Raw genomic sequence first — 20,593 nt, 5'->3', positions numbered from 1 at the left:
GAGGCAGATACATGTCAAAAATATTTCTTGATGTTTTCTTGAAAAAAAAGAATATAACTATCACGTAATGCAAAATGTTGATTTAAATGATGATTTAACTACAAAATAAAGTGTTTAATGCTTCACAAACAACAATATTGACTTATAAAATTTCTATAAAAAGAAAGATATTTCTTTTAGCCCGTTTACATGCTAATACAATATAAATAATATATTACATTTTTTTATAAAATTATACAAATTAAAATTAAAATCTTAATAGCTCTCTCTTTCTCTCTCTCTCTTTCACGAGATTAAAACAAATATTTTAAAATATTTTTAACGATATTTTAAAATATTTTTACAAGTAATTGCATATATAATTACGGAATAAGCATTTTGTAATTATACTGTAATTACGCTAAGTGACATGGATACAGAGGTCGCTGGCAAATGGTACAAGTAGTTATCTCTTAAGATAATAAACATGACTAAACTACTATCAATGGTCACAGGAAACTTGTTTAGAGTATTTGTTTAGCCGGTACATGCCACAAAAAATATATACTATTTAGATTCTATTTAGATTCCTATATGTAGATTTTAAAAATTTAACATAAGTTTAAAAAATGTGCACGTAAAGGATATAAAATTAATATATTTAAAGAATAAAAATAACAATGTAATTTTAATGATAAATAATTATTGTAACCTGTAAACATAAATAATATTAAGAAAATTAAGAAATATGAAATTGTACATAAAATGAGAGAATAAAGCATTTCTTTCGAACGTGTACAAGATGTACAAATTAGGTATACGCTTATCGCGATGTGTATAATACATTGGTGACGATACGTGAAAAATAATGATGCTTGTGCGCAAACCGACACTAATAAGCGCATCTGCGTCCAATGCGAAGTGCGTCGTGCGACAAACGGGGACCAACGCAGTCCGCGAATACTCATTCCCAAAACACGTGTCCAGACTGACAAAAATGCGCCCGTCGATTTTTTTATCGAACCGAAGAAGCTTCTCAGCGAAGAAGCGGGAATTGCACCGCCGCGTTTCCGTTGCCGGAGAGCAAAAAGGTCCCGACGTTAGACATCTCTTCCCCGGAAAAAGGGTGCAGCAGGTTCATCGAATATGTCTTTCTCGAATACAACGAATTTTTGCACTAACAATAAAACGCGCCATTATTTGGAACATGTAGATGTAGGTGTAGATCAAGTTATAGAAATCATAGATACTATAAAAAATAATTAATTTTTATCTAATTAATAATTATACACCTAATTTTGGCAACGTGTTAAGTACGATTAATAAAAAAAAAAGAAAATCAATCAATATATTAATTTTTTCATTTTTATATCATTTAATATAATAATAGAATTTTCAAGAGGTATAGGTGATGTATCAAAGAATTTTATTTATATTCTTTATAAAATAATTTAATTTCTTACTTGATTTCTATTTATATAGAAGGAATGTATGACTCGTCGATATAACATCTCTTCTTTAGAATAGATCTTAGAATTCTATTTTATGCGTTCTTGACATTCTCTTGTGATTCACTACGCACACGTTTCTTTGAAACGAAAGATCGACTGACAAAACAGACTTTTACAATGTTGCTCTTAAGGAGATACAAAAAATACTTCGCAGCGGGCGATCATATTGGGACAAATTTTTGATTGCTTTAAGCAATACGGATTGCCACATTGTGCATATTGCTGTGCCATACGCGGGAATAATCTCGATCGGACGATGATTTTTTCGCGGGAAACGATGATCGTGATGCGCGAACCGATGTACACGTAGAACGACGTTACGTAAACAGCGCGTTGCAATTTGCAACCGGAGAGGTTGCATATTCCCTCTGCGCTCCCGGCATTCGTGCTAATGTATTTCTTGCGGGGTCGATATTATTGCTGCCGATTCGAGACGAGGGACGTCCCGCGAAGAGGCCAATGTCTTCGCGCGCTCTAGCTGCCACGGTAACACGCATTTTTCATCGACGGAGGCCTTATGAGCTTTTTGCGAACATTAAGACAAACGTAAGCGTGGCCGACTCCGCCGCCTTCGACAGTCGTGGAATTTCGCAAGCGGTTCCTTTCGATTGTTTAATCGCGAGCAGCCCGCACGCTTGCGACGTTATCTCTCGTCGTAATAATTCATAAACGTATTTTCGCGAAATAATCTCGAAGAGAGAACGAGGTTGCGCCAAAGATGTAATATATGGCGATACATCAATCGTTGGATTTGATTGAGTTTGCGAAAGAAAGTTACTTTGATTGCCCTTTTAAAAAACCATTTATACTTGACCCTTTTAATCTATTTTATTTTATTTTTTATTTTTATTGAAATACAAATACTTTTATATTTTACGATGACCTTTTTATAATTGTTATTTTATATTAGATATCCCTTATAAAAATGTAATACTGGACAGTATTAAATTGGCTGGTAATTATTACTTATTTTGGGTATTAAAAGTAATACCCAACAGTGCTTTTAATACTTAAAAGAAATATTAATTACTGGCTAATTTTAGAATTACATTACAGGAATTTAAAATTGATTCTATTAAAATAAATTTTTACGTTAAAGATTCTAATTTAAATTATTTATCTGTCATTTATTTCCTAAATTATTCTCTAATAAAATTGCTTAAACATTAAAAGAACAGTAGCCGCTTTGATCTTTCTCTCTTAGCTTTAATTTTATAAAAAAAAAATACCTTCACTATCACATAAGTAGCAGTTATTTTAGAGTGCTAAAATATTATATAATCGATTACGTATCCGCAATAAAAACGTCATTCTTCGAGTCTCGCTGGAATAGGCTTTCGAAACGCGGTTTTCCGCGTAGTGCAGGCACACGCATACAAGCGGCGCTCGACACACACGTGGAGTAGCAGCCGTACGGGCGCTGAGCGGAGAGGATCCGCCGGAGTAGGGGAGTTCATTCATAAACGCCCGTGCGAAGGCGTCAATGGATGCGCCTGCGAACGAACGAGCGCGACAGCATCCGCGTTTCTCCTCGCCTGCCGTCCGGCCCGCGCCGGGTTCCTCTCCTTCCCACCGGTGCATTATTCCCTTTCTCACTCCCTCCTGATTCCTCTCGCCCGCTCTTTCCTCACCGGCTCCGCCGCTATTCTACTCCGTCGGCTCTATCGCCGACTTTACGACGCGCGAGACAGCCCTTCCCCTCGCCCCGCAGTCGCACGGAATGCAACGATCGATCTGTGTGAGGATCTTACATAGCAGGTGCATTCATCGTTTTCCTCCTTCTCGATGCAGCTATCTAGTCGTTCAAACTAAGTAATACCTCTATCGATATCGATCAATAATTCTGACAATAGTGAGCGTGATACTGTTCTTTGAAATGTTACAGAAAAAAAAAAATAAAGTAATTAAATTGCTCTTTTTACCAAGTTTGATTGCGAGATTAATAATAAAAATGTTTTATCTCTTTACAAAAATATTATAATTTGCTAAAAGACATCAACTGCTAAATGTACTTTTTCATCTCACTTACAATTGTTTCTCATGTTTTTATTTTGATTCAATTATTCTCAACTTAATTTTTCATTCTTTTCTATTTATAATTATCCTTATGTTTGATATAATGTTAACTTGTGTGTTTTTATTTAATTTTTACAATTTAATCTCATTTTATCTACTTGCTCGCACAACGACGCGAATCAACAGTGATACATAAAAACGTATGCGGATTAGCAACAAAATTGTATAAACGTAGACAATGATTCGAAGAAGATTATTGCATTGTCTACAACTCTACATTAAGTCAATTTAGTTTAATAATAATTTTAAGATTGTGTTTGAGAATAATTTCATGTTATCATTTATTAGTTCATGCAATCTTTAAATCTATGTTGCTTATGTGTGCTGGAATTATTATTAATTAAATAATAAATAATCAAAATATTCGGTTATTTGAAAATTTAAATGAGATTATTCCTTTTACTTTAATAAGATTTTATATTTCTAATGTGGCTTTGTGTGGATTTCCTTTCATTTCGGGATTTTATTAAAAATATATAATTGTAGAATTAATTTGTGATATAAAAATTAATATTTCAGGCTTCCATGCAAACGTGTGAAAGGAAAAAAGTGCAACGGAAGTAAATTGTTAGTATTCGCGCTGCTCATTACTCCGTCATTCGACTTCTGATACATTCCCATCGGCATATATCGACAGTCCATTTCGCGCGAATACCTCAATTGGACCCGTCGTCCGAGATAATCGACTCGTCACGAGGAATGGAAATGACAGCGGAGGGCTTTAGAAGCATTTCGGAGTCCATTTATCGTCGTGAAACGAATGTATGATAATTTACGACAGAAATTTATGACAGGAAGAGAGGTCAGTCCGCCACGTCAATATCCGAGCGAGATGCGTGACAAAAATGACGCACATTCTCCCCCGCTTCATATATATCAGTATGTCATTAGTACATACGCGTTTGCATATACGGCATACGCATCGTATACGCGTATCATTCTACGGAGTAAACAAAAACAGATTTGAATGGCTTCCTTTCCCTCTGTCTCGTATGATATCTCAAGTTCGCTTGGTAGTCTGACCCTCGGATAAGCACGCTTTTACATATTTCTCCAACAGCACTGGAACGTTGAAAATAAGCGCATAGGCGCAATTCACGGTTCCGTCCACGGTTCAACAAATGATTTTTCGACTTATCCTTTTAATTATAATATTACGGTAGATCGTTTTTTTTGTGAGAAAGACAAATTCGTTTTAAGGGGCTTCATTCAATTTACGTATGCATTCCGATGGACGACGCGTAGCGCGTCGAGTTTGGAGTTCACCTGTATTTACCGACACATTTTTGGAGGAGTCAAATACCCGGGGGACCGATATATACCTACGTGGTTGGTCATTCACCCTAAAAAGCCGACCCCGAACTCGTCCCGATATACCTCGCGTGTTTCCGTCGCGGTGCGCGATACAGCGAGACGGGTCGCAATGCATTATGCGCGCGCGCACGCGTTACGCGATCGCAATTACGCATGTCGCTGCCCGCTATCGGCGCCGGCATTCGCCGAAACGCACCCCGCACCCCCCTCCCCCTCCCCCGTATTCCCTCGCAATCGCATCTGTCGTATGTATGCAACCACGTAACGTAAACGTGCACTCGTACACACTGCAACGGCGACTGCAGCGTAGGCGTGCTGCTGAGACGATCTTTTTTCTCTCTCTTTCTTTCTTTTTCCTCCCTTTCTCCTGCCGCTCGTACCCCTCCCCGGGCACCGCCGGTGATAAGTGCATGCCGCGAAAAACGAAACGCCGGATGTGACGTCACCGGCATATTTGCGTGCGCGACGATGGTAACGCAGCTGTGACTGCGACCGTGGCGGCACGATGAAATGCCATCCGCGAGATTAGGCACGCAAAAATGATCGACCACGGTCCTTTCATCTTCCGTCGAATTTTTCATATCCCGTTGGTCCGATTAAACCAAGCGTAATCTGCGCGATACAATTTTAGCGTAGGTCGCGCTGTGTAAACGGACCGCGAGTATAAACTGATTTGCATGTAGAATGAGTCACGGCGACTTTCTGCGGGTTTCAGTGATAGTATTAGCATTACTGAAAGAGAAACTTTGAATTTTTTTCTAAACACATAAAATATATGAATTTATCTAATGTTGATTTATAAATATAATGTTATGTCACTTTAGATTTTATTTACTAATATATATTGTTACAATATTATTAAATATTATTTGATATAGTTTAATACATTATGAAAGGGTTCTTGATGGGGCTTTTTCTTCTCGATGAAACGAATTTTAAAGATGATAATTGTCTTCGTGTTAGGTAATATGGCGATTAAAATCTATCCTTTAAAATTCCATCGTGATAGAATGGCGATTAGCAGAGGCTGAATAATGCAATAATAATAATTACGAAGAACCGAGTCGAGGAAATGATCTCCTCATGATTTCCAAGAAACGTAACTGACAGACATCTCTGTATGAATCGCTGAAACGCATTCCTTTTCGTTAAAAGTGCATTTAGAAACTCAGCGTGGCGCACCGTATGGTCATCCCCAAATTTCCGCTCTTTTCTAAGTACCGATTGAAAAAAATCTGTTCCATGAAAATACTCGTAATTTTTAAGAGATATCTATAGTAAAACTACACTTGTTTTCAAGTAATAATAGAAGAAACTAAAAACTGCGTTAAGTGCAAATATATAATCGAATCACTGATGCAAAAAATTGTTTAGTGCAAATATATATCTGCATTAATATTCATACTTGTATCGAATCACTGATGCAAAAAATTGTTGTGAGACACTCAATGCATTTATACTGCAAGAAGAGATTTTTTGTCTTCTCATCTCTCAGAAACCATTGTCTACGAGAGATCGCGTCACAAATTTCGCTTGTAGCGCGTGGCATTTTAATATCTGACACACGCAACTCGCAAGAGTCCCGAGGCGCCGATAACCTCTAGACGCTTCGAATGATCTAAAGGCGCCACTGCCTACCTCCGAGTGCATTAGAATTCTACACGAAAGCCGAGACGGGATGAATACTAGAAGCGAGGAATGCGATGCAAGCTGAGAACCATCTAATTAACGCAGTGTAACGTAAACTTTCCCAATCTTAGAATGGACGACCGGATTTCCTACGATAATACTATTACATCTTTTGATATCTTCTCGTGAGATCAAAAAGACATAGGTATAACGAAAATAATGCACCCTTGCCGTCTACACTTGTTAAACTCGTTGCTCATCGCTTTTGAATAACCTAAGCAAACCATGGGAAAGAGCTCCTTTATTTAAATTACTCAAATTACATAAACCACGAAACCACATGCCTTCCATCTCCTTCAGGATTTATATTTACGCGTTTGTCTTGTTTCCTCAGCGATCGATATATCTTTCTAAAGCATGTATCAGGAAACTTTGTACGATTGCAACTTGTGTGAATCTTGATGAATCTTTACGAAGCACGACTCCGCAGTAGACAGCATCCGAATGAAACAAGGAGTGGCTCGAGAGCGCAATTTCCTGCGCAGGTATAAACGACCCATTGAATGTAAGAGTGTTTTACGTCACATTGTTCTTACTAGGAAAAATTGAAGAGACGATAAAAGAGCTCAATGCAAAATCCAACTTTACTGTACATTTTTCAAGTGTTACATTGCATCATTGCATATGAGAGAGAAACGGCCTTTTTACAAAAATTATTTAAATAGATTTGAAAAATATTCAGTGTTTTTGAAAACTCTTCCGACATTGTTTTGTCTCTCAATGATTTTGTAAAAATTTAAAATTTAAAGACGCGTATGGTTGGAAATTGATAACTAATTTAATAAATGAGATAATTAATTAAGCTTTATGTACGCTAAAAATGTACGACGGTTGTAGCTGACCAATATCACTGTTACTTTTATTGTAGCTCGCGCAACTCGGAAACCGCACTTCTTTCCGTTGTTCGGAATCCGTGCGGTCCAGTGAATCGCCGAGTACCGCGACAGAAGAGTGATTGCACGAGAAAAAAATGCTGCGAGGAAGAAAGTGAAAAAGAGAGAGAGAGAGAGAGAGAGAGAGAGAGAGAGAGAGAGAGAGAAAAGGAGGAGAGAAACGCGAAAGAGAAAGAGACAATATAGAGGTGCGTTCCTCAGGCGAGCCATACCGGTAGTGGGTGTGGGAGCGAATACGATATCCCGCACCCACGTGCAACCACGCTAAGCTTGTAACTCACGGTCGGCGTTGTTAAGTATCTTGGATACAAGTATGTAGACAGGGCGTCTGGATACCTTGGACCCGTATGCTTACGGAGTATTTAACGCCAAATGTGACGGATACCCTCTCGTATGATGATTGACAGCTATATTTGCACTGAAACTACGAGCTTTTTGTGTGGCTTCTTCGATACCAAAAAGAACCCAAAGGTTTCATATCGTTTTGCATATTATATCCAATTTAATGTCGTAAATAAAGACATTGCGGGTCTTGATATCCTTATCCGATAGCGCTTTAATTAAATATTTCAATTATATTACAAAGCGACTCGCTGTCAGACTCGCCGCTCCTCATAACTAATGCAAGTTTCACTCATATAATCAGGATCGTTGATTCCCCGGTTCTGTATAGGGTAACCACTTCCTAGAACGCTAATTACTATTATCGTAGCGTTATCGTTTCTACTATCGAGGAGACGTTCGCGCCGCAGTTGCACAGAACTCGGAGTTGCGTGACGAAACCTTGTTGTATTGAGGAGCACGTAGCTGACGTCGAGCAACGATACAACATAGTATTACCGGCAATCAAGGTATCTCTCTAATTACCTTCTAAATCGTTTGATTTTATAAGATAAAAGACTGTTGTATAAAGAAATCGAGTTTAACCATCTATCTTATTAATTATTTTTAAGATTGTAGGAAATAGGGTTGGGAGGGGGTAAAATGGCCATAGTTTTTTAAAACATGCTATGCAAAAACATACTATTATTTTTAATATTTTTTAATAACGTTTGGTATATTACTTTACTGAAGCTTGAAGTAAAACTATCAACATTAAAGAGAAAATACTTAATAAAATTTTTTTATCAAAATATTGAAACGTGAATATTAGTCATCTTTCACAACTTTTAAGGAAAAGATGGCCATAGTGTTATAGAATAGTTGGCTACATATTTTTTATATGCTTAACATTTATAAAATAATAAAAAAACTTATAATTTTACATATTTAGTTTTATTGCCACATATTATCACATATTTAATTGTATTTTTAAACATTTTTAATATGAAATGTTCACACAAGTTTAAAATCAATTTAATTTATTGTCGCTACTAAAAAAAACATACATGATATATCAAATTTAAGATATTAAGTGCACAACTTAATTTTTTTTTTTGTATAAAATATATACATAAACACTTATCCCGAAAAGTCATAGGCTATCTTGCCCAAAGTGAGAGAAAGATAATCACAGTATTTAATTATTTCAAAAATAAAAAAAGAAATAAAAAATATAATTACAATTTACATACTTTTGTTACGAGAGTAACGTTGATTACGACAGCACAACTGTAATTTATTCAACATTGCCATTGTGGCAATTTCTAATAAACACGTGAAAAACTTTGCAGGCAATCAAAAATAAAAACGTGATATGACATCTACAATATCGTTATTTCGAATAGTATACACATAAACTACAGTAAATACCGATTATCTTTGAAAATAATTACGAGAACACATTACTTAGCAATTATTGGAGAAATTATAGTCATTGGCTATCTTTTCCGTATGGCCATCATACCCTAACTTACCCTATGTATAATCTAAAAACTTTATTTCTCTATCTCTCTGTTAAATAAATTTCTAATTTATTAATTTAGACGAGAGAGAAAGAGAAAAAGAAAAAGAAATATTATTACGTTCTTTTGTCAGAAAGTTTAGCAATTTAATTTTCCAATTCTTATTTATAATTATCCTTTCTATATAAAAACTATCTATATCATATTATATGTAACTTTCTGTATAAAAATATTTAAATTATATTATGTGTAACATATATAATCAGTATCTTGTTAATTAAATAAGAGGCATAAGCACAACATAACTCCCTTCTAATGAGAATTAAATCTACATCTCAAAGATCCATGCAAGAATTCAAACTACTTTGGCCTACAGCCTCAATTACTGGCATCTTAGCGGCGGAATAAAATACGTATTTGTTTAGGCAAGAATTTAAGAATAATTTAGGAGCACATGTCGCACGTTTGAGCCCCATATACTCGATATTGATTCCGCTGTATACTTCGCCTGTTGCTGCGCCACATGATTCTTATTTGGCGGCAACAATGCGTGCGTGTGTGTATATGTGTGTGCACGTATGCTTATGGTATTCAAAGCCTAAATACTGGCTACGCATATACCGATAGTGGTCACGTAGAACGCAGCTGGCTTCATTCACAAAACTCGTATGTTATGCTATGCAACCGTAACCTAAGTTTGCATTTGATTTATTTCTTATTGTCATTTATTTGAAATGATATAATTAGAAATACACAATCTGTCATTAATTTAACGTAATAATATGAAATAGTATACGTTTATTACTAATACAAGCTAATATTGGACTATAATAATTTACTTTAATAATAAAAAGCAAAAATGTATATTTTATTTTTTACAATTAGAGTCATGCGAGACATGTGAGTCAGAGACATGCGAGATAAAGCAAAATAGATTAAGAGTAAAATGCGTTTTCCATCGGAAATCCGCATTGAAATTCCTGTCCAGGTCATTTACTGATACTTATCATTTAATTATCTATGCACTTTTGCGGTAGATAACGCGTATGGTTAACATTTCCCTCTATAGTCCGATATAACACCAATATAACCACGTCGCGAAAGATTAAAAAACCACTAAAATACACGTAATGTATTTCACAATGTATTGTAATTTATGTAATCATCAGCATACGTTTATAAAACGTAGGAGCGAGGAAATTATAAAGGAGCGAATATAAAAAAAAGAGTCTACGCGCAAGATGAACATGTGTTTTTCGGATTCTTGTTGATCTTTTAAATATTTTGACTTTTTACGCGGGACACTCAAGATGTCTCTCGAAGGACCACCATGATCTCAACGCGGCTGAGAGGCATTCGATGCACCTGATCCTTCGCACTTTTCACATTATCAAAACAATAACGAACACGCTCGAGGTTCCTGCGTTAACGATTGATTTATCGAGCTTCTGAATTCGTGTAGGTTTTATCGTGCCGTGAGAGAACTTTTCGAAAGTTTCGTAAATGAAAAGAAAGACTATATTTTATTTAGAATTTAATACTGTGCGCGAGACGTTGTCACAAACGTGAAAATGGTAATTTTTAATGGAATTTCCAAGATTGCGTTTCGCTATTAATAAGCTAAAGTACATTTTCCTGTACAATGTCGACGGTCGAGACCGCCGAGATTGTACCGGTTTTAATGGTTGATTTAAAGCTACACGTAATACGTGATGTAACACTATTCTAGGACACTACGCTGGTTTTACGGAGGTTCCTTGTGGCGCGCGAGCGACCAGTTGAAATCGGGCTGCGAAGGAAAACTGGGCTTTCGAGATTGAAAGCCGGTACCAACGATGGTCCGATTGGGATAGGTTTGGAGTGAGACCGGGGTCTTAAATCTAGTTAGATTAAGCCGGGGGGGCCTCTCTAATGTAGCCGCAAAGGAATTCCAGGTGAGATCCCATAGGCGAAGTGAAGACATACATCTATTTTCCGAAATGGAAAAGGAATTTCAGGCTAGCTCGCCGGCTTGTACGTGACAGCGCATAAAGTCAGACATTTAATTTGTCATGAACTTTATGGGTTGGTCACCTTCACCGAGATGTAATTAGTGGTTCTTACACATCGCCCGATTTGACACAGATATCTTCCTCGTCCGTTTAAAAGCTTTATGTGTACACGAGGTAAATATAAACACACGAGATTTCTGTCCTCTTTCAGTGCTGTAAATCTAGTCGGATTCGACTACTATAGAGTTAGAATGCGCTGCAGTTCTATTAGCATTGTTTATGGAACCATTTAAATGTACGTATCGCGAGAAAAGGTCAACTTCAAGTCTGAAATGTTCACTAAATATCTACACGCTAAATGTTACTGCAAAAAGGTCGTTTTATGGCTGTCAGGGTAACATCACGTATCCCCTTTGCTCACATTAATTAGTCGATCAACCTACATTGAGAGGAGAGGGCGTTTAAATCTAATTCGTCAGGCACGACAGGCAAGAGGGAGACGGCAGGGCGAGATAAAGCACGGTTCCAGCCGATCTAAGATTATATCCTCTCTACTGAGGGGCGCGTCGTGCATGTTCCCCGTGCGTGAATGGATTCTGGGAAGGCGCGGACGCGTTGTCGGTTCTTCTTTCGTGAAGTACTGACCGTGGACCCATGGGCTAGGGGCATGTTAGGATAGGTTGGATCGTTTCCACGTTGCCCCTTCATGCAACCCAACGGGGACCCACAGGGTGATGCGCGCAGGCCGCCGTTCTTTCTAAGTTGTGCTAGTCTCGAAACCTTTTAACTTGCCCGCATCAACAGCGGCGACTGGTCGCCGTCTGTTTTTTTCTCTCTTTCCCTTTCTGTCTTTTTCCTGCTCGGTCATTCTTTCTTTGTCCATCCATCTTCTTTCTCTCACTCTCATTCGTGCCACGTAGTAAATAGGAAACGTCACGGCGGAAGGAGTCTGCGCGTTAACTCATGCGGGCACAAAACTTGTGCGTGCGCGTTGTTTGCTCTCGCGCTATCGTGCGTACGTACTACATACATGCGTGTGAGCGAGCGCGGGATTGCTGTTTGACTTTAATGTGGGACGAGCTATCGCGCGGTAGGACGTTATCTCCCGTGGAAAATCTTCGACGGCCGGTATCAACCCGTCAAATTGCCAATATCGCCCTGTCCCGGGTTTTTTAATTCTTATCCACTTGTCCTGACGCTCTCTGAAAGAATCAGGGATTTAACTCTTATCTGGACGAACCATTTACCGAGTGACTTGATTTCTTTTAATTAAATACATAGTCGATATTTCAAAAGCAATATATTTCTACACACAAAGTATCTATACGGTGGCGGTTTTTATTGAAGAAATTAAATAATTGTTTTACTAAATAATTTCAGTTCTTTATTGTTACAAATGGAGAATTTTAGGCCATTCATATTATCCCATAGATAATATCTTAACGGGTGATTTCCCATTTGAAATGCTAGACGATATTTCGCACGCTCCGCTCGCGTGCGATGTTTACACACGATCACGTAGAAAGATTTCTCTTAAAGGATAAGAGAAATATTCAGATAGAAGATAAACGCAGCCGATTTGGGTTGTTTTCTTGAACGGAAGAAACTTACGTATGTAGATCCGTCGTTAACGCACGAGACGCGTCGTGCATAAAGAATTCATCACGTTCTGAGGAGACACTGAAAAATGTCTAAACACAAGCATCATGCCAGAACGTTAAATACGCATTTCCGTTATTGAAATCATCTTTGGAACGTTCTCAACTGATAGTAAAACAAAGCTAATTTTTGGAATACCGAGTGTATTAAAACATTCACTTTGTAAAGAATATTTTATTTAATATGAAAGATAACGATAAAATTATGTAATAATTCAGATTAAAATAATTGACATTATTACTTATATACATGTTTCTTACTTATCACATGGTTTATTGCATGAGATTTATTCATCAACAAGTTGAAATATCATTGGAGATAATTAATAGAAATAAAACAGCATATAAAGAGAAATTGTATAGCTGTAAAATATACTGTTACATAGGAATTTGACTTTGATAATTTTATTGAAATATAAGACTTTACACGTTCACGTAAATGTTCTATTACAAGATGCAATCTTAAATGTAGAAACGAAGAATCATTCTTGCGCAATTGAGTAAATTATAGCTTGAAAAATGTTAATCGATAGATACAAGGACAGGCGCGCTGCCGGATAGAATCTACACGGTCATCGAGAAAATGGAGAAAAATATGAGGAGGAGGACTTGAGGACGATACAATGATTTACGAGTACCGATAGCAGGCGATGATTGACGCTGGCGCCTCGTCATTATCATTACGCGAACACAGTGCAGTCTCGTAACACATTTTTATGCAATAAAAATTACGCAATTTTTCGATATTTATATACAGAGTTAATTAGACCGGCTTAATGCTATAATAAATGCTATAACAAACGCTCGGAGAAAAATTAACCGATCTTTGCACTTATGCATACGCATAAAAACAGAACTGACGAAACTTTCCGCGAATGACATCTCAATAGTAGTTTAGCAAAGTTGATCAAACGTATATATAATAAAGAAAAAAAACTGGAAATATAAAATTAATATGTAAATCTTTTCTTTCTCACATAGGAATTAAATATTAAAAACAGTTAAACTTTTACATTTGAACGCCAGTACTTATACTTGTCTTTGCTTAGGCTTAATGTTTTATCACAACGTCGCGCTTTAGTCGTTTAAAAGACCTGTCAGTTTTATCATTGTAAGTTCAGAAATAAAAACGTGTATTGATGTTTGTTGTGCGAAAAGGGAACGATGGCGCGCGTGATAAACGGTGTCCTGTCATATGTTCGATAATCTGGCAGCCGTCCCTACTTTTATAAGCACCACGTGAATATAACTTGGTATCCAAGTATTTCTTTATCGTGGAGGAGCGGAAGCCTGTTATCGCCTTACTACAGATAAAACATAGTATTTTGATAAACTTAGTAACGAGATTCGTTAGAAAGGGTGTGACTATTTAATAAATGCCATATCGCCGTCGCGCGGCTCACCCTTTCGTAATCATCTCCGCTAGACGAAAAAGTCTAGCTGTTTACACTCTACATAGACACTGTTTACATATTGCTACTTGTGAACGTACACGTAACTGACCCGACTGCTAAATGTAATGTAATTGCGTTATTTAATCTTGTTAAGTAGTTAAGTGTCGCTTTAATCTACAAAATATAAAAAAAAATATAGTACCATTAGTTTTGACAGAGAACGCCATGAGACATACCGCATTCGATTTAACTGAATGGTTTTTATCTGCAAATTTACTGGCTGTTTAATAATAAATTTTTAACAGCCAATAGTTTTATACACAGACACACACGAACACATATGTATACATCTTTGAGAAAATAAAGGTATTTTTTAAAGATATATATATGATCAAATTGTTCGCACAATTTACGTTACAACAGACTCATAAAAAATCTTAGAAAAAAGATTTTTTTAAATTTAAGTTTAAAATTACAAACGCGTTATTTTGACTGCTCTAAGAGTTTTGGTGTTAATACTTAACGGTTAATGTAAAAGATTCGATTCAATCAAAGTGAGTGTGTATTGTCACTTGCGTCTCTGGTATTCTCTGAATTCGATCAAAGCGAGGGTCGGAAGATAAAGAGTAATTAAGAATCAAGAACCGTGATACAGGGCAGAGGTAAGAGGTTCTACTGATACATAAACGATTATTCAATTCGCAACAGCATTCCGATCCCGCACCAAACGCGGCCGCGTTCGGACCGCTTCTTCCTTCGCGATTCACAAAATCAATTGAAGATCGTTAACCATTACCCAGAACGCACGTATGTTTTTTCGGCATTTTCGCTTTGTGAGACCGCTTGGCGTGTCGCAATAAAACATCGATCAATTTGAAGATACATCGACACAGAGATAACGACAAGAGATTTCTGTCGAAATAAAGTTGCACAGTGAATGACGCAATTATAAGTAAAAAGATATTGGATAACATTAGTTCTAGAAATAATTATTGTAGCTAATTAGAATCAGTAAAAATAATCGTTAGCACATGGACGCATGTTTTGCAGAAAGCTAGTAAAAAGTATAAGATAAAATATATTTAAAAAAATTTTTTTAACGAATTTTCTGAGCGTATCGTTTCTTCCTTGTCTTCTTTATTGTTAAAACGTCAGGCTATCTTTTATATTTCTTTTATATTGTACTTGAACAAATATTGACTTAGCCGTTTGAATAGGTCCTGACAAGATGATCCATTAATTTACATAGATAATATGCGTCTAATAAAAATTTCTTATTATTATTAATAAAAACGTTGGTATCTATTTTTCGATAAATACATTTTGGCATCTCAGGCAAGATGCCTTCGCCGCAGGACATTTTCTCTGAAACGCGAAAAATCGACCTGTAAAATTCAGTCAGAAATTCCGCAGTAAATTCAGCAGTAAATCCCCGGATTCTTCAGCAGCACAGAAGAATAGCCGCGCGCCAAGAAAACTACCCGAACGCATTGTGAGCTTCACATTCGTCGGCGCTCTCTTATGAAGTACGAAAGAAGAAACCGAGACCCGAGAATCGTTTGAAGCTTGAGGAAGTTTGAGGTTTCTCCTGGGTGAAGAAACAACGGTGACCAGCGAATCCTAAGGGATAGCGGAACAGGTATACAGGTTCGATCTGACACCTTGATCATTAACGGCTCTGCGGCAGGTACACCCGATTCCCGAAGAGGATCTTTCAGAGTATCGCCTGATCCGTCTGGTACTACATCGTCGGTTCCTAAAAGTTGCCACGCGCTTTACAATGAAGGACCGCCTGCACTTTGGTCGCGCCATAATCGGATACACCATGACAGGCGTGTAAATATTGTAACAAAAGTCTCACGATCCGCAGATAAATGCCTGCGCGTATCGTAAATTCCCGGGCGCGCAAACAATAATTAAACAATTTCGTTCGATTAAATGAGACAAGAGGAGAGAAAGGAGAACAGAAGAGAGACAAAGCGATATTTATTAGTCTCTCGAAGGCCCTTGAAACTTTTATCCTCAAGTTTGCAAAGAGCTTGTAAAAAGTTTAATTCTGTTAATTCCGAGGTAATCAGAATGAACGCGGAACAACGAGATAAGAATCGACTGCGGTAGGTAACTCAAGCAGAAAGAGCGTTTCATAGGTATTGTTATGCGGCACAGTATGAATGAGGAATGCTTCCAAATAATATTGGGTATCGTTTATCCACGTATCGAATTCGTGGCACGTATTCGGCGCGACGATTCGGCCTTTCGGGGCATTCGCGTGCGCCGAGAGGCATTCGTCGAAGAAAGCACGTAATTATTATCTGTGCAATCGTGCAAAGCCAGTTAGTTCCCACCCTCGAGCTCCAACGACTCTCGCCCGTATCGGCGCGAGTTGTTTGGCCAAATACAGAGTATCGATCCACCGTGTAAAAGAGCGATGATACCCGGCACGCTGGTCAGCCGACCTTTTTTCGATCGCGTGGAAAAGACAACGTGGATTCCTGCAATTTGTCGCAAAAATGGCTTTCGCCCTGATGAGAGTGCTTTAAATCTAGCTCTGATGAAAATACGTTTTAACGTTAGAACTGTTAAATTCAATTGGATAGATACATGCGAAATTAAAGAATAGAGAAATTACATGAAAAGAATGATTTTGTTGAAATAGAAATTTGCAAATAATCATGCTGAATTATTGAAATAATTGTAATTGTCCAATATACTTAGTTTTAGCTGGTTGTCAAAACTTTTTTCAGTGAAATTATTATGCATTCTATACAATTATTTTGAAAGTACAACTTAAAACTATTTTCAAATCTGTATCTAGCTAAGTTTTTAAATACTACATTAAAATTGTTCTTTCTGTGTAAGAATTTGAGAAAAAACATTTAGGTTGAACAATTAAAATTAAATAGGAATTAAATTATTTATAAACAATAAAAGAGTAATCAGCTAAAAGTTTCTATATAGAGATTCTCTATCGTGTCTCAATAAACGAGACACCTGACATTTTTTCTTTGCCAAAATTAAAACCGTGCTGTAACGAAGCCCGCTGCAAAACGGTGCAAGGCAAAGAGGGCTATCGGAGAACGCCGTCGATGCGGGCCGATTATTATTTTTGCGCGAGCCGACGAGCCGACTGCCAGACCAAACGAGACCGGGGCCGAAAGGCGAGGAGTGCCCAAGGTATTTATTACGGCGCCTTAACTTCCTCGTGTAATTCACTTTCGCGGCACAAAGTAGAGCCATAAGTACGCCCTTTCGCCGGACCGACGACGACGAGACTACGACGGTAGTCGGTCTTATCGAACTCGCGCGGTTACTCGCCATTACCGAGCCGTTAAATCGTCTTCCTCACGATCCTCTTGCACCCACAGGGTACACCCTCAGGCTTCTCCTTAGATGCCTGACATTTTGTTCCCTGCTTACTCTTCGCGCTCCGGGGCGAGAAATTACTCTCGAAAATGACGAAGATTAGTTTTAATGCCTCATCATACCGATTGGATAATCGATTCCCCGATGTTTTGCCGCGCTTCAGGAAATCTGGGAGGGTTGCATTCAAGTATGCGATTTTTATCAGTTTCTGTTCTGATTACTAATTAAATTACTTTATTTGAATTGTAGAATTTTGAAAATTGCGTGGCGCGTAAAATTAATAATAAATAAACTTCAATTAATGTATCGCGCTTTACGTTCTAATTTGGTAACAGAAGCTTAGATTAAATTCCGCGAATTAAATGATCTCACTTTATCGGTTTATTTGAAATCACGAGAACGCGGCATCGAATAAAAAGACCGGAACAATGTAGCGAATGTTCGTTCGCCGAGAGACATACCGTAGACAGTTCTCCAGAAGGGCAACGAGACAATATATCGCGTAACATTTGAACTCGGTGGTACGGGCGGAGTTCAAGCACTCTACTTCCGGTTCTTTCTTACGGCGTGAGCGAAGCCACCGTGCGACAACAGTGCTCAAAACAGAAGTAAACGCGCTGCGCGCATAGACGACGGCGCGGTATATTATCTCGTACAATGCAGACCGTTCCGTGAGGCTGGCGCCACATTGAGACGCTTTTAACCAGACGCGACACTGACCTCCTATTCACTTATGCAATCAGAAAGGCTCATCGAACGTAAGATGCGCGGTGAAGTTATGGGAACGTCTATAAATAGTGGTGCGAGAGCGGGCGTGTGCGGCAGATTTCTTGAAATTCGACGCACGCCCACTCCAGAATGGTCAGCAAATCCAGATTTGACCTGCGCGAGACTTCTCGCGTAACAATGGATACGAAGGGCGGCGACGAAGTGTAAAAAAATTTATTACCGTGGGGAGAAAAAAGATTTTTTGTGCAATTTCAGTAAACGATACATTTATTTTTTTTTGTGTGCGTCTACGTCCATCTGAAAAGTAGAATTCCCTTGGTCAATGGCGTGTTTCATTCATTCCTTTTTTTTCATTTCAATTCATCTTTAAGAAATTTATGATGGAAATTTATGATTGGAAAATTTCTCTGTCGTTCATTAGCCCTTTGTTTAAAATAAATTAAAATAAAGTAAAATTAACATAAAAACGACAAGTTTCATTATGCGTTCAAATAGGAAGAATTTTAACGTTCTAAATTGGTCGATGAATCGATTCCGTATCGATGAAACAGATGAGATTCTCTAGCTTTTCGGTAGATCGTTCTTTGGATAGATTGTTCTCAACGTAGGCCGTTCTTGAGCTTAATGATGGAGCTTGCGCACGAATACAAATCGACAACAATGTCCATGAAAAGGAATGTGACTCTTCCCTTAACGGGCCTTTCCAACGATCCTTCCAGCAAACCGAGTAACTTGCGAGTGTAGCTTCAAGTTAAACGTTCGCCCGGTTTATTGCGCGAACTCGTTTTATCTTCCATTATGCGTGCGTCATTCGCGATCTCGCCGGTTGACACGAAAGCGACACTAAACGCTAAAATTAAACGTGTAATATCTTTTTAAAAATATTTTTATTATTTTTTATTTTTTTATAATTGTTTACAGAATATATTAAAATTTGAAGAAGTGTTTTCAAAATATTTTTCTTATTTATTATTTATTAAAATAATTTTTTCCGTGTCGTGTGTCAGCACACAAATTACGTGATCAGTAAAGTGTTAATTATTAAATTATTTACTTAATTTTTAAAGTCAAATTGATTTTTTTATACTAAAATTAAAAAATATTAAATGCTGAATGTTGACATAAAAATTAATAATTTTACTTAAATTAATATTCTAAAAGGTTTATCTTAAACAATTACGTATTAAAACTAATTATTGTTATATACATTCTATTACAAAAGAGATGTCAAATATATTTACTGTCCAATAAATTTAAGGAATAGAATGATGATTATTTGGAAACTCAATCCATCATCATAAGTAAATTATCTATAAATATAGGTTATTCCTCGAAAATACAAAACAATTTATAGATTTGATCTCTTTTAAATATCATCTAATTTTATTCTTTATGTTTAGTTTAATTTTACATAATTTTCTGTATTTCAAAAAATGTGTAAGAACAGGAGCAAATACTACACTCGCAAGGCACGAACTTTACTGAACGTGCATTCCTTTTAAATCTATCTGCCCCTTCGTGTCAAGGGTTAACCAGTGCGAAATTTTCATCGGCAATAATTTCGCAAACTTTATTAAGTGCGAGAAGAAGATCGGCTACAAATGGGTGGCCTCAGCGCGTGATATCCGATATAGCAGTTTTCGATATTACATTTTGAGATCGAGATTATACCACCGATCGCCGAAATGATCGATAGAAATTGTTACAAATGCATCACTCAAAGCATTGAATTAAAAATATGATTACGTTCATAAAATATTTTTGGTATTTTGAAGAATTTTAAATAATATTTAATTGAATTATATTGTTATTAAAACAAAAATAAGCGAATTTTTGCCAATCAATTTTCTTATTAATACTTTGCCAATGGGACGAAAAAAATATACATTTTATACAAACACTAATTGTTTAATTATAATTATTATCATTTATATTTATTAAAATTGAGAAACAATTTATATTTATTAATGTGCAAAATTTTCTCTAATAACGATAATTTTTTAAAAATTAAAAAATGTTTTATAATACATAAAAATTACAGTGATTTTTTAAAGCGTTTTATTTGTATGCATGTCTATATGGATCTTTGTCCAAAGCTGTATTAGTATAATAGTTTTCATTGATAAAGTATTCTATTATGACAATTATTTAT

At 36.8% G+C, this 20,593-nt stretch overlaps 1 protein-coding gene across 3 annotated transcripts in view; it reads left to right on the top strand.

Moving 5' to 3' along the window:
* Positions 1-20,593, top strand: part of LOC118647933 (mental retardation GTPase activating protein homolog 4-like) — an 88,640-nt gene that overhangs the window by 58,401 nt on the left and 9,646 nt on the right. Inside the window, exon 4 of one of the 3 annotated variants that reach the window (XM_036293931.1) lies at positions 7,438-8,779. The exons of the other annotated variants lie outside the window; for them this stretch is intronic. Within the exon in view, the coding sequence (XP_036149824.1) occupies positions 7,438-7,648 (211 nt within the window). The 3' untranslated portion in view covers positions 7,649-8,779. Of the gene's footprint in view, positions 1-7,437; positions 8,780-20,593 lie in introns of those variants that run through there. 3 annotated transcript variants of the gene reach the window in all.

This window comes from Monomorium pharaonis, chromosome 11 (genome assembly GCF_013373865.1).
Source record: "Monomorium pharaonis isolate MP-MQ-018 chromosome 11, ASM1337386v2, whole genome shotgun sequence".
Taxonomy (NCBI): domain Eukaryota; kingdom Metazoa; phylum Arthropoda; class Insecta; order Hymenoptera; family Formicidae; genus Monomorium; species Monomorium pharaonis.
The sequence above is the reverse complement of the archived record's forward strand: the minus strand, read 5'-3'. Positions and strand labels throughout refer to the sequence as shown.